General features: G+C 44.9%; 1 protein-coding gene across 2 annotated transcripts in view; it reads right to left on the bottom strand.

Annotated features, from left to right (window-relative positions):
* ULK2 (unc-51 like autophagy activating kinase 2) overlaps positions 1–14,738 on the bottom strand; it is a 154,058-nt gene that overhangs the window by 65,843 nt on the left and 73,477 nt on the right. For both annotated transcript variants that reach the window (XM_070931981.1, XM_070931982.1), the window contains 3 exons: positions 9,396–9,446; positions 5,765–5,853; positions 1,667–1,838 (listed from right to left, as the gene is read on the bottom strand). In XM_070931981.1, coding sequence (XP_070788082.1) covers positions 1,667–1,838; positions 5,765–5,853; positions 9,396–9,446 — 312 coding nt within the window. The remainder of the gene's footprint in view (positions 1–1,666; positions 1,839–5,764; positions 5,854–9,395; positions 9,447–14,738) is intronic.

The following is a 14,738-nucleotide window of genomic DNA, read 5'->3' as shown; positions in this document are numbered from 1 at the left end:
TTTTCCTCAAAGATTTTGTTTGAAATGCATTTTATACGGGACGACCACGAAACTTGACACCTTGCACTGGCCTTGAGGGGACTGGGAGGTATCTTCAGTTTTGGATGGTGCATTGCTTGGACCATGTGATGGACATGTGGGTGCTGGGTAGGGACTTGAACTTTCTTTTGGGTGGGGAAAACCTGGAAGCTTTCAGATTTGGGTTTTCCCAGCTGTGCCAATATGACATCTCTAATAAAATGGAACTTTGAGGAATGCCTAGCCTCGGAGTCTTCTTTCGTTGGGGGTGTTACTTGGAACCCCGACAACAGGGGAATGATTGAAGTCTGGGAAACAGACTTCTTGTCAGTCAAACAGGAGTGCAGCTTATCAGGTGCTTTGGAGACGAGGGTTTGGCAGCACAAGGAAACAACAGCCAATGACTTACCGTGTTTCCCCAAAAATCAGATCAGGTCTTATATTAATTTTTGCTCCAAAAGACGCATTAGGGCTTATTTTCCAATATGGTCTTATTTTCGGGGAAATACAGGTACTAAATCCATCCATCTGGCTGACGATCTTAACTGGGGCTTATTTTTGGGGTAGGGTTTATCTTATGCGCATCCTGGAAAAACCATGGTAGGTTTTATTTTCTAGTTAGGTCTTATTTTCGAGGAAATACGGTACTAAATGCACCAGTGGTGAAATCTAAAATTTGTTACTACCGGTTCTGTGGGCGTGGCTTGGTGGTGGTAATGTGACTGGGTGGGTGTGGCCAATATTTAAAAAACTTTTAAAACCATTTTTTCTACAACCTCTTCGGCGAAGAGGTTGTAAAAAAATGCTTTCAAAAGGCTCTGACCATCCCAGCTGAGTTGCCTGATCGGCAGAGGTTTTTTAAAAAGCCTCTGCTGATCAGGCAACTCAGCTTGGATCGTCAGAGGCATTTAAAAGAAAAAAAAGGCTTTTTTTCTTTTAAAAGGCTCTGACGATCCCAGCTGAGCCGCACGATCATCAAAGGCTTTTTTTTTTCTTTTTTACTTTTAAAAGCATTTTTTGGCCGAAGAGGTTATAGAAAAAATGGTTTTAAAAGTAAAAAAAAAAGCCTCTGATTATTGTGCGGCTCAGCTGAGCAGGGTGGGGTGGGGGGAAGAGAGGGATTTTTGCTACCGGTTCTCCGAACCACCCACCTCCATCGCTATCAGATCGGGCGATCCGGTCTGAACCGGGAGCATTTCACCCCTGAAATGCACCCATCTAGTTGATGATCTTAACTGGGGCTTATTTTGGGGGTAGGGCTTATCTTACGAGCATCCTGGAAAAATCATCCTGGGGCTTATTTTGGAGGAAACAGGTTACTAACCAGCCATCAACACCCCAATCAGCATCTAAAAAGCCACACATAGCAGGCATCATGTAAATACCACACACAGAACAGCGCAAAGCACACACACTGCTAGAGAGAATTTCTCTTGAAAATGGGCTCCAGAAGTCCGAAAGCTCGGAAGACAAAACCTCCGGTCCCGGTGACCGACCCAGATTGGCTCCTGCAATACGAATCAAACCTGCTACATAACACACAACCTAACCCTGCCACACTCCTCAGTGGAAGTCAGTTAAAGCGTCAGCAAAGAGAAAACTGAGAATTGTGGAAAACAGCTGGTTATTCATAAAGCAGGAATCTTACACGACTGGTCGGAAGAGATGTTGTGTGGAACCAGGACAAAGTCATCGGTGTCGCAGGAGGAATTCTTGCTACTGGTGCTGGCAGAATCTTTGGACACCTGAAGGTAATTCGGAGGTCCCAAGGGTGGAGAGGACAGGTTGTCTTCTTGGATGTGCTGCATATCTGGAAGGGACTGGAGAGAAGATGGAAGAATCTGAGGCAACAGGTTTGCAAAGGCAGGTGGGGAAATTCTACCTATTCTCTCTCTATAGCAGAAGTGTTGGCAACTTGGAAGACCTGTGAACTTCAACTCCCAGAATTCCCTAGCCAGCATGTTGAGACTTTGGAAAAAGTGCAGAGAAGAGCAACTAAGATGATTAAAGAGCTTGGAGACTAAAACACATGAAGAACAGTTGCAGGAGGATTCATCTCCGATAACCACCTTATATTTTCAATTTACTGACTGGAACTAGAAACTGTATTGGAGGGAACTTCAAGGCCACCCCAACGATGCCCTTGAAGTGATGTCCCAGTGCCTGGAGGCTGTGCGGATCTGGATGGGGAGGAACAGGCTCAGGCTCAACCCTTCCAAGACTGAGTGGCTGTGGCTCCCGGCATCCCGATATAGTCAGTTGACTCCATCACTGACTATTGTAGGCGAGTCATTGGCCCCCATGGAGAAGGCACGCAACTTGGGGGTCCTCCTGGATACGCAGCTGTCCTTGGAGAAACATCTGACGGCTGTTGCCAGGGGGACTTTTTATCAGGTTCGCCTGATCCGCCAGTTGTGGCCTTTCCTAGATCGGGATTCCTTGTGCACAGTCACTCATGCCCTCGTCACCTCTCGCCTGGACTATGGCAATGCTCTCTACGTGGGGCTCCCCTTGAAGAGCACGCAGAGACTTCAGCTGGTCCAGAATGCGGCCGCGCAGGTAGTGGCGGGACCTGCATGGCGCTCCCACATAACACCCTCCTGCGTGAGCTGCACTGGCTCCCCGTGGTCTTTCGGGTGCGCTTCAAGGTGTTGGTCATCACCTTTAAAGCGCTCCATGGCATAGGACCTGGATACCTTCGAGACCGTCTGCTGCCACCAATGACCTCCCACCGACGGGTGCGCTGCCACAGAGAGGGTCTCCTCAGGGTGCCATCGGCCAAGCAATGTAGACTGGTGTCCCCCAGGGGGAGGGCCTTGTCTGTGGGGGCACCTGCTCTCTGGAATCAACTGCCCCCAGAGATACGAAGAATTCAAGACCTCGGTGCCTTCCGCCGTGCCCTGAAGACCTTCCTTTTTCAGCAAGCCGGGCTGGCTTAATGCTTTTTAAATGTTTTTAATATGTTTTGCTATTGTTTTTTAACTTTGGGACCAAATTTATATATTTCTTTTTAAATTGTTTTTAATGTTTGAATTCATGTTTTTTACTTTGGCTGTACACCGCCCTGAGTCCTTCGGGAGAAGGGCAGTCTATACATTTAATAATAAATAAAAAAATAAAAATAAAAAAAAAAAGAAGAGAGGACTTTGAAAGCCCGGGGAAAAAAAGTCATTAAACCAAAGCATTTTTACTTTTGGCCAATGATATGCCTGGACAAACTCAGGTGCCAATGCCGTTTCCAGCTATGATTCAGAGCCTCTTGCATGGCTTGTTTTGACCTGAGATATCCCACAAGGAAAACACGTCCTGTTCACTGAGCTGTCACCCTTGCCCTTAAAGTTCACAAGTAAAGAAGTTCTTCGGTCCAGTTCATGCAATATTTTATTTATATATTTACTCCCATTGATGTGGCCGCCCATTTCATCAAAGAAGCGACCTCGGGCGGTATACAACAAAGCTAAAGGAATTAATAAATACCTAAAATCCATTATCAGGATTAAGGATTAAAAAGACACATTAAAACCATAAAAACAAAGGGAGAACAAAGAAAACAGCAGACGAAGGGATGCTACTAAGAATAAGAACAAAGATACTAGTTCACCTGTCCCCGAGGGTCTGAGGCCTACTGGTCTAACCAGATCTTAAGAGCCGTGGTGGCGCAGTGGTAAGAATGCAGCACTGCAGGCTACTTCTGCTGACTGCTGGCTGCCAGCAGTTCGATCCTGACCAGCTCAAGGTTGACTCAGCCTTCCATCCTTCCAGGGTGGGTAAAAACGAGGACCCAGATTGTTGGGGGCAGGAGGCTGACTCTGTAAACACTGTAAAAGGCCCTACGGAGCAGTATGTAAATCTAAGTGCTATTGCAACAGAAGGAAGGAAGGAAGGAAGGAAGGAAGGAAGGAAGGAAGGAAGGAAGGAAGGAAGGAAGGAAGGAATGAATGCTGGCACAATTGTTATAATCCAGTATTTCAGGCTAACTCTGCCCACAGCCCTGAAGTTCAATCCTGTCCAGCTCAAGGTTGACTCATCCTTCCATCCTTCCGAGGTGGGTAAAATGAGGACCCAGATTGTTGGGGGCCATCGGCTGATTCTGTAAACCACTTAGAGAGGGCTATAAAGCACTGTGAAGCAGTATATAATCGAAGTGTGATTGCTCTCGCTATCTGAAAGGGGCCTTCAGAGGCTCAGAAAGTGATGAGGCCAACCTGAGCTCTGGAGAGAGAAGATTCCACAATATGAGATGCCCCTCCAGAAAAGATGCCAAATGTAGAAGAGCAACAAAGATGATTAGGGGTCTGGAGCCTAAAAGATACGAAAAACGGTTGCGGGAACTTGTCCAAGTCTAACAAAGAGAAGGAGTAGAGGTGATATTATTATTATTATTGATTTAATTTGTATACCGCCCTTCTCCAACAGGACTCAGGATATGACAGGAGTCTTCCAATATTTGAGGGGTGGCCACAAAGAAGAAAAGGTCGACCTATTCTCCAAAGCACCAGAGGGAAGGACAAGAAGGAACAGATGGGGTAGGGTAAGGCACGGTAAAGTAGAGTAGAGTAGAGTAGAGTAGAGTAGAGTAGAGTAGAGTAGAGTAGAGCAGAGCAGAATTAGACTAGAATAGCGTACAGTAGGGTAGGGTAGAGTAGACCAGAACAGAATTAAAATAGAGTAGAGTACGGTAGAGTGGGGTGGGGTGAGGAGGGGTAGAGTAGAGGAGTAGAGGAGAGCAGAGCAGAGCAGGACAGAATTAGACTAGAATAGCGTACAGTAGGGTAGGGTAGAGTAGACCAGAACAGAATTAAAGTAGAGTAGAGTATGGTAGAGTGGGGTGGGGTGAGGAGGGGTAGAGTAGAGGAGTAGAGTAGAGTAGAGTAGAGTAGAGTCGAGTCGAGTCGAGCAGAATAGAATTAGACTAGAATAGTGTACGGTAGGGTAGGGTAGAGTAGAGTAGACCAGAACAGAATTTAAGTAGAGTACGGTAGAGTGGGGTGGGGTGGGGTGGGGTGGGGTGAGGAGGGGTAGAGTAGAGGAGTAGAGTAGAGTAGAGTAGAGTAGAGTAGAGCAGAGCAGAACAGAACAGAATTAGACTAGAATAGTGTACGGTATGGTAGGGTAGAGTAGACCAGAACAGAATTAAAGTAGAGTAGAGTAGAGTACGGTAGAGTGGGGTGGGGTGGGGTGAGGAGGGGTAGAGTAGAGGAGTAGAGTAGAGTAGAGAAGAGTAGAGTAGAACAGAACAGAAACAAAACAGAATGGAATAGGAATAGAATAGAACAGAACAGATATTCTTTATCAGCCAAGTGTGATTGGACACACAAGGGATTCGCCTCTGGTGCAGAAACTCTCTGTGTACACACACACAACAACAAAGTGATGTCATAGATCATAAATCATAGTTACAGCCATTCATCATAAGATACAAACAACAAAGTGGTAAGTCGTAAGATACCAACGGGAGAAGATAGCAGGAAAGAGGAGAAATGAGGGGATAATAGCAATACAGTCCATCACATGGCTGAATTTCTTAGGCCTATGACAGTGTTATGAGAATTAAAAAATGGAAGCTTAATAAAGAGAGATCCCAACCTAGAATTAAGGAGAAAGTTCCTGTCAGTGAGAACAGTTAATCAGTGGTGGGGACATCCTTTGACGCACAGAAAATGCCCATCCACTTGCCCACCCCCCTCCCACCACAATTCAGAAATACAGAGAACCAATTTTCTTTCCAAATCGGAGCAGGACTTACTGGGGGAGAAGCAAACCGGCAGGAGGGAGAGCTACCACAGGATCCGCCAGAGACTGACCCAGCAGGTGCCGGAACAGGTACAGGACAAGCTGAATGGAGGAGAACAAAAACAAAAACAGGCAGAAATGAAACCACAGACAGGTGGGCTGCAAAGAATGAACAATTTCAAAAAGGAGAAGCTTCACTCTTGCAGAGTATCCGGACAGGTGCATGCCTCCAGGGAGCTGCAGTCTAGATGAGGGATCTCCAAACTTAAAACCACTTTAAAACTTGTGGACTTCAACTCCCAGAATACCCCAGTCAGTCCATTCATCTTAAAAGTTGCCAAGTGCTGGCTGGGGAATTCTGGGAGTTGAAATCCCCAAGTTTTAAAGTGATTAAATTTGGACGGCTGGGGAATTCTGGGAGCTGAAGTCCACAGGTCTTAAAAATTGCCAAGTGCTGGCTAGGGGAATTCTGGGAGTTGAAGTCCACAAGTTTTAAAGTTGCCAAGTGCTGGCTAGGGGAATTCTGGGAGCTGAAGTCCACAAGTTTTAAAGTGATTAAATTTGGATGGCTGGGGAATTCTGGGAGTTGAAGTCGCTAAGTTTTAAAGTGATTAAATGTGGATGGTTGGGGAATTCTGGGAGTTGAAGTCGCTAAGTTTTAAAGTGATTAAATGTGGATGGTTGGGGAACTCTGGGAGTTGAAGTCCCCAAGTTTTAAAGTGATTAAATTTGGACGGCTGGGGAATTCTGGGAGCTTAAGTCCACAGGTCTTAAAAATTGCCAAGTGCTGGCTGGGGAATTCTGGGAGTTGAAGTCCATAAATCTTAAAGTTGCCAAGTGCTGGATGAAGAATTTTGGGAGTTGACGTCCACTAGTCTTAAAGTTGCCAAATGCTGGCTAGGGAATTCTGGGAGTTGGAAGTCCTCCACAGGTCTTAAAGTAGCCAAGTGCTGGATGGGGAATTCTGGGAGTTGAAGTCTACAAGTTTTAAAGGAGTTAAGTTTGGATGGCTGGGGAATTCTGGGATTTGAAGTCCCCAATGTTGCCAAGTTTGGAGACCCCTGGTCTAGAGTGTACAAATCCTGAAGCAGATAACAAGACAAGGTAGTCCTTGGTTAACAACCGCTCGTTCAGTGATGGTTCAAAGTTACGACAGAACATGGATGAGGGGGACTTACAACCTTGTAGTTCCAGCCATCCCAGTGGGCCCTGTGGTCAGGTCATCACGATCAGGGCAGGTGGGAATTGGCTGGCACTCATGACGGTTGCAGAGTCTATCGCTGACGTGATTCACTGTTTGTGACATTCCCTGCTGCCTCCCCACAAGCAGGGTCACTGGGGAAGACGGTAGGAAAGACGGTTGTTTGGGGAGGCCTCCCCTACCTGTGCACTTTCCCCCAGGCCCTCTGGGTTCATGACCTGCCAGCCACTCACACATCCACCCAGCAGCAGCCCTGCCACACGCTCTGGCCACTCAAATACAGGTAGTCCTCGACTTACGACAGTTCATTTAGTGACCGTCCGAAGTGACAACGGCACTGAAAAAAGTGACCTAGGACCGTTTTTTTCACACTTAACGACCGTTGCAACATCCCCATGGTCGCATGATCAAAAACTCAAGACGCTTGGCCAGTGACTCGTATTGATGACGGTTGTCCTGGGGTCAACTTTTGCGACCCTCTGACAAGCAAAGTCAAGGGGGGGGGGGGAGAGGGAAAGCCAGATTCACTGATCTGCCGTGCCAATAACCTAACAACTGCAGTGATTCACTTAACAACGGTGGTCAGAAAGTCGTAAAATGGAGCAAAACTCACTTAACAACTGTCCCACTTAGTAACAGAAATCTGGGGCTCAATTTTAGTCGTAAATTGAGGATTACCCCTATAAAAAATAAGCAACCAAACTATTAACCAGGGGTGAAATCCAAAATTTGTTACTACTGGTTCTGTGGGCGTGGCTTGGTGGTGGTGGGGTAATGTGACTGGGTGGGTGTGGCCATTTTTTTAAAAAAAATTTAAAACCATTTTTTCTACAACCTCTTCGATGAAGAGGTTGTAAAAAAAATGCTTTCAAAAGGCTCTGATGATCCCAGTTGAGTTGCCTGATGGGCAGAGGCTTTTTTTCTTTTAAATGCCTCTGACAATCAGGCAACTCAGCTTGGATCGTCAGAAGCATTTAAAAGAAAAAAAGGGTTTTTTTCTTTTAAAAGCCTCTGACGATCCCAGCTGAGCCGCGCGATCATCAGAGGCTTTTTTTTTTTTTTTTACTTTTAAAAGCATTTTTTGGCCGAAGAGGTTGTAGAAAAAATGCTTTTAAAAGTAAAAAAAAAAGCCTCTGATGATTGTGCGGCTCAGCTGGGCGTGTGTGTGTGTGTGTGGGGGGGGGGGGGTGCGAGCAGGGATTTTTGCTACCGGTTCTCCGAACCACCCGCCTCCATCGCTACCGGATCGGGTGATCCGGTCCGAACCGGGAGCATTTCACCCCTGCTATTAACCCAAAGCAGTAGTCTTGATGATTAAAGAACACACATCAGGTCTAAAAACATTCTAACAAGGTAGTCCTCAACTTACAACAGTTCGCTTAGTGACAGTTTGAAATTACAATGGCACCGGAAAAAAAGTGATTTAGGACCATTTTTCACACTTATGACCATTGCAGTGTCCCCATGGTCACATGATTCGGATGCTTGACAACTGACTCATATTTATGACGGTCGCAAATGGGGTCCTGTGATCCCATTTGCGACCTTCTGACAACCAAACTCCACGGGGGAAACCAGATTCACTTAACAACCAAGTTACTAATTTTACGACGGCAGTGCTTCGCTTAACCAACGTGGCAAGGAAAGCCGTAAAATGGGGCAAAACGCAACGAATTTCTTGCCGAGCCACCTAAATTTTGGGCTCAAGCGGGGTCGTTAAGTTGAGGGCTACCTGTGTTTGAAATCAATCAAGGTGAAAACAGACAAATCCGTCAACAGGCCTGATTTTATCCTCCCATCGCAGGGGTGGGCAAATGTGGCCCTTTTAGAACCTGTGGACTTCAACTCCCAGAATTCCTGAGTTTAGTTTAGTTTAGTTTAGTTTAGTTTAGTTTAGTTTAGTTTAGTTTAGTTTAGTTTAGTTTAGTTTAGTTTTAGTTTTATTTGATTTGTATACCGCCCTACTCCTGAAGGACTCAGGGCGGTGAACAGCCAAAGGATAAAAAACATAAATACAAATACATAAATACATTTTTATTCCATCAGGCTGGCCTGGCCTAACTGTTTCCCTTTTCCCCCTTTTTAAAATGTAAATTTTAGTTCGTTTTTCATTTATTGGGGTGTTTTAAATCTGTCTTCGGCCAAATTGTTTAATTCGATTTTATTCAGTTTTAAATTTTGTATTTATGTTTTTTATCCTTTGGCTGTTCACCGCCCTGAGTCCTTCGGGAGTAGGACGGTATACAAATCAAATCAAATAAAACTAAAACTAAAACTAAAACTAAACTAAACTAAACTCAGGAATTCTGGGAGTTGAAGTCCACAGGTTGTAAAAGGGCCACATTTGCCCATCCCAAAGGCCTACTAAAGGAAAGATCTCGGTGTTTCATCCACGCCTTACGGAAAGCTCAAAGGGTCAGTCGAGAAGGGCATTTCGGCTTACATTTTTTGACCGTTGAAACCTGATCCAGGAACGGGTGACTGAAGAAAGCTTCTGTAAGAGAAAAAAAGGAAAAACACCACAAACTTGAGTTTAGAAATTGCCTTTACAATCAAAGCCCACTTGTGGCTAAAAAAGCATTCATACACGGTTAGGGCAAGGTTTCCAAAGGCAGAGACATAAAAACGTAGCCCGGGATTTTAAAAGAGGGCATTGCCCACTCTTTGGCTTCGCGCAGTGACCGGCCAGTGATATTGAGTGATCTGTGGCAGAGATGGAATCTCATCTGGTGTCTTGTGACTGTCACTTCCCAGCAGGTGGGAGATGCCGTCCCAAAGCATCCAGAGAAGACCAAGCTGGAGAGGTTTCTATTTATTACATCGGTGTTTCCTAATGTCAGCCATTTGCAGATGGGTGGACTTCAACTCCCAGAATACCCCATTCTGGGTGGGGTACTTTGGGAGTTGAAGTATATCCATCTGATCTGAGGCAGGAAATCCTTAACCCACTTAAAACACGTATGAGCTTTATAAGAACAAATGAATAGCGGGATTTAGAATAGAATAGAATAGAATAGAATAGAATAGAATAGAATAGAATAGAATAGAATAGAATAGAATAGAATAGAATAATAGAGTTGGAAACAGGGTGGATTTGATTTAAATCACAATTTAAATCATGATTTCAATCTCTAGTAAAAAGGCTTGATTTAAATCAACTCGATTTAAATCATAATTTTTAAAGAGCAGCTGTCATCTCTGCTACTCCTTCGACCCACTGTTGACTCACCGATAGTCCCAGTGTTGCAGAATGTACAGCCTCATGCTATATAACTAAGCTCCATTTCATGCTGAATAAACTAAATTATTTATGTATCTTAAATAGAAAACTATCTTACGATAGATTTTTACCCCAAAAGTTTTTTTATTAAAAGAAATTTGATAAAAAAAAAAAATCCGATTTAAATCAAAAAAATCTGATTTAAATCAAAAAAAAAAAAATCTGATTTTTTTGATATTTTAAAAAAATCATTGATTTTTATCCACCCTGGTTGGAAGGGACCTTGGAGGTCTTCTAGTCCAACCCCCTGCCCAGGCAGGAAACCCTACACCACTTCAGACAAATGGTTACCCAATCTCTTTTTAAAAACTTCGAGTGTTGGAGCATTCACAACTTCTGGAGGCAAGTTGTTCCACTGGTTAATTGTTCTCACTGTCAGGAAATTAATCATCCGTTTAGCGACGGATGTTTGAAGTTGCAACCGCACTGAAAAAAGTGACATACGACTGGTCCTCACACTTGCAACGAACGCAGTCATGTAATCAAAATTTTGGCATTTGTTTACGACGGTGACAGAATCCCACGATCCCCTATTTGCGACCTTCCCGGCCAGCTTCCAGCAAGCCAAGTCAACGTGGGAAGCCGGATTTGCTTAAGGACCGTGTGATTCACTCAACAACCACAGCAGTTCGCTTAACCATGGCAAAAAAGGTTCTAAAATCAGATGCAATTCACTCAACAACCGCAACAGAAATTCTGATCCCAATAGCAATAGCACTTAGACTTACATACCACTGCATAGGACCTTTTACAGCCCTCTCTAAGCGGTTTACAGAGTCAGCCTCTTGCCCCCAACAATCTGGGTCCTCATTTTACCCATCTCGGAAGGATGTAAGTCTGAGTCAACTTTGAGCCGATCAGAATCGAACTCCTGACTATGAGCAGAATTACCTGCAATACTGCCTTATAACAACTGTGCCACCACAGATTCCTTCCTTCCTCTTTTATACATAAGGAACACTCAGAATAATTTTCTTTCTTTCCTTCCTTCCTTCGCAATAGCACTTAGACTTATATACCACTTCACAGTGCTTTCCAGCCCTCTCTAAGCAGTTTATAGAGTCAGCCTCTTGCCCCCAACAATCCGGGTCCTCATTTTACCCACCTCGAAGAATGGAAGGCTCAGTCAACTTTGAGCCGATCAGAATCGAACTCCTGACTATGAGCAGAATTACCTGCAATACTGTCTTATAACAACTGCCACCATATTCCTTCCTTCCTTCCTTCCTTCCTTCCTTCCTTCCTTCCTTCCTTCATTTATTGGTTCGATTTATATGCCACCCTTTTCCGGAGACTCAGGACGGCTTACAATACGTTAAGCAATAGCCTTCATACTTTTTGTATATACCTGCTTAGTAGGGCTTTCGGGGGCCCCCTAAGCGGTGTTCTTTTTATATACAAAGTCAGCTTATTGCCCCACAATCTTGGTCCTCATTTTACCCACCTCGGAAGGATGGAAGGCTGAGTCAAACTCGAGCCTGGTGAGATTTGAACTTGCAGTAATTGCAGGCAGCTGGTGTTACTTAACAGTGCTTTAGTCTGCTGCGCCACCAAGGCCCCATTTTATACATAAGGAACACTCAGAATAATTTTCTTCCTTCCTTCCTTCACAATAGCATGAGATATAGACTTATATATCGCCCCACAGTGCTTTCCAGCCCTCTCTAAGCAGTTTACAGAGTCAGCCTCTTGCCCCCCAACAATCTGGGTCCTCATTTTACCCACCTCGGAAGGATGGAAGGCTGAGTCAACCTTAAGCCGGTCAGGATCGAACTTCCGGGCTGTGGGCAGAGTTTAGCCTGCAATACGGCCTTCTAATCACTAGAGCCACCATGTCTGTTAAGTCAAGGACTACCTGAAACTATGGTGATTTCATTTCAAGGGACCCACCGTCACACGCTGCCTGTCCTGTCCTTAATTTCACGAAGGGCGAATCTGTGCAGAGGCAGCTTTCTTGCCAAGACTGTTTTGCCTCCATTTGAGATGGGGAAGACTATCAACTCTCCTCCCAGAGGACTCTTTGCCCTTCTGAGCTGCTGAAGGGCGGGAATCGGAATCGATCAAGAGGGCATCTGGATTACGGTTAGAAACTGGCAGGCTTTTACTATAGGTGGTGCATCCTGGGTTTTTTTTCCTATCATTTGGAATACTGCCTCCAGTTCTGGTCACCGCAATATATATATATATATATATAGGTTGAAACTCTGGAAAGAGGGCAGAGAAGAACAAGGATGATTAGGGGACTGCTGCGGCTCCGTCACTCAAAATATGCGTCACAACCGCCAATGTGCGACACCCACCGGCACGCGATTTATTGAGCGTTTCAACCCCCGGTAGGCCAACCATGGATAAATCCAAGAAAAGAAAAGTTTCGGAAGAAAACAGAACGTTTAATTTAACTACATGTGCTAGTTTTGTGGCCGCTCAAGAAATAGTCAGGCACGGGAAGGGTTTTGTGGCTCCCGGTGTTTTCTTTTCTGTGGGAAACGGGTCCAAATGGCTCTTTGAGTGTTTAAGGTTGCAGACCCCTGGCCTACGGATTATGGGAGCGACGGGGCGCTCCCATGTGACACCTCTCCTGCGCGAGCTGCACTGGCTTCCTGTGGTCTTCCGGGTGCGCTTCAAGGTGTTGGTGACCACCTTTAAAGCGCTCCATGGCTTAGGGCCGGGGTATTTGCGAGACCGCCTTCTGCCGCCAATAGCCTCCCGCCGACCGGTTCGCTCGCACAGAGAGGGCCTCCTCAGGGTGCCGTTGGCCAGACAGTGCCGGCTGGCGACCCCCAGACGGAGAGCCTTCTCTGTGGGGTACCTACCCTATGGAACCAGCTGCCCTGAGATAAGGAGAATCCAAGACCTTGGTGCCTTCCGCCGTGCCCTTAAAACTTTCTTTTTTCATCAAGCTGGGCTGGCCTAACATATTTTTAAATTTTAAATTTTTAATTGGTTTGTCATTTTAAACTGGGGCCAAATTAATATATATTCTTTTAATTGTTCTTAATGTTTGTATTGTATGGCTGTACACCGCCCTGAGTCCCTTGGGAGAAGGTGCGGTATATAAATTTGAAATAAAATAAAAATAAAAAAATAAATTTTATTTTATTTATATACCGCCCTTCTCCAACAGGACTCAGGGCGGTGAACAGCCAAGATAAAACATAACATATAAAATTTAAAAGCAGTTTAAAAGACATTAAATAATTTTGGCCCTCAATTTAAAACAACCCAGTTAAAACCAATTACAAATTAAAACCGAAGGGATGGGATCAAGAATAGAATAGAAGGTTGACTCAGCCTTCCATCCTTCCGAGGTAGGTAAAATGAGGACCTGGATTGTGGGGGCAATAAGCTGACTTTGTATAAAAAAGAAGACCGCTTAGGGGAGGCCCGAAAGCCCTACTAAGCAGGTATATACAAAAAAGTATGAAGCCTATTGCTTAACGCATTGTAAGTCGCCCTGAGTCTCCGGAGAAGGGCGGCATATAAACCGAACCAATAATAAATAAATAAATAAAGTGGGGGGCAAAACTCCCTTAAGAAATGTTTAACTTTAGCAACAGAAATTTTGGGCTCGTTTGTCGTCATAAGTCAAGGACCAGCTATACTCTTTAAGATTCCTTCTGCTGTCAAAACTTTAAAAATGGACAAAGGAAGCTGGTGTTGATTCGAGAGAGCTCCCACCCCCTCGAAAACACCCGCAATCTACAACTGCGTAACTCTTTCATTGGGTGAGGGGTATCCAAAAGGACACAGAAACACCCACACGGCGTGCGTGTGGCCGTGTGCAACGTTTTGTTGGTCTTATGTTGGCAACAACTGGCAGTTGGAAAACTTCCCTCCAAGTTCTGCTCTTCAACAAACAAGAAGAGCATTCACCTGTTAACCTTCCAGGTGGGACGATGAAGTCATCCTTTTATTGACAAAAGGTTCCTTGGAACTTCGCAGGAAAAACAGTGTGTGTGGTTTTGTGTGTGTGTGTGTGTGCGCGCGCGTGTCAATGATTATGGGGCGGATGCCCTCCACACGCCTCCCATAAACCTCCCCCATTTAAAAAAAAAAAAAAAAGCTTTGTGTTTTTCTGCTGCGAATTGTTGGCGGAGGATGATTAAACAAAGCTTAAATCAAGGTGTATTGGCAAAGCAAACAGCAAGGGCTAAAACCGAGGGCATATCGGCCACCTGGAACATTTCAAATCCCTGGAGGACATCCCTAGGAAGAACAGGTTGTTCTGAAATCCAGACGGAACGGTCTTGAAAAAAATCTATGCCGGAAAAATACAGCCGCCGTTACCTGGGACAAGAACAGAGCGTCCCGGACGATGAGCTTGCAAGAACCAATGGAGCGATCGCTTTAAAAGGGCTCTAAATATTTCTTATCTTACTGATTAAACTTCCACTGGACCGGTGTCCTTGTATCTCAAGATTGAGCAAGGATTTTTTTCCACCTTTGGCTTCCAAATATCAGCTGGGGTTTTTTTTTTTTCAATCTAGCCGCCAACTACTTTAAAAT

The sequence above is a fragment of the Pituophis catenifer genome, unplaced genomic scaffold, assembly GCF_029215685.1.
Source record: "Pituophis catenifer annectens isolate HBS135680 unplaced genomic scaffold, rPitCat1.0.hap2 SCAF_1, whole genome shotgun sequence".
Lineage (NCBI taxonomy): Eukaryota > Metazoa > Chordata > Lepidosauria > Squamata > Colubridae > Pituophis > Pituophis catenifer.
Note: the sequence above shows the minus strand (reverse complement) of the source record. Positions and strands in the feature narration are given on the sequence as shown.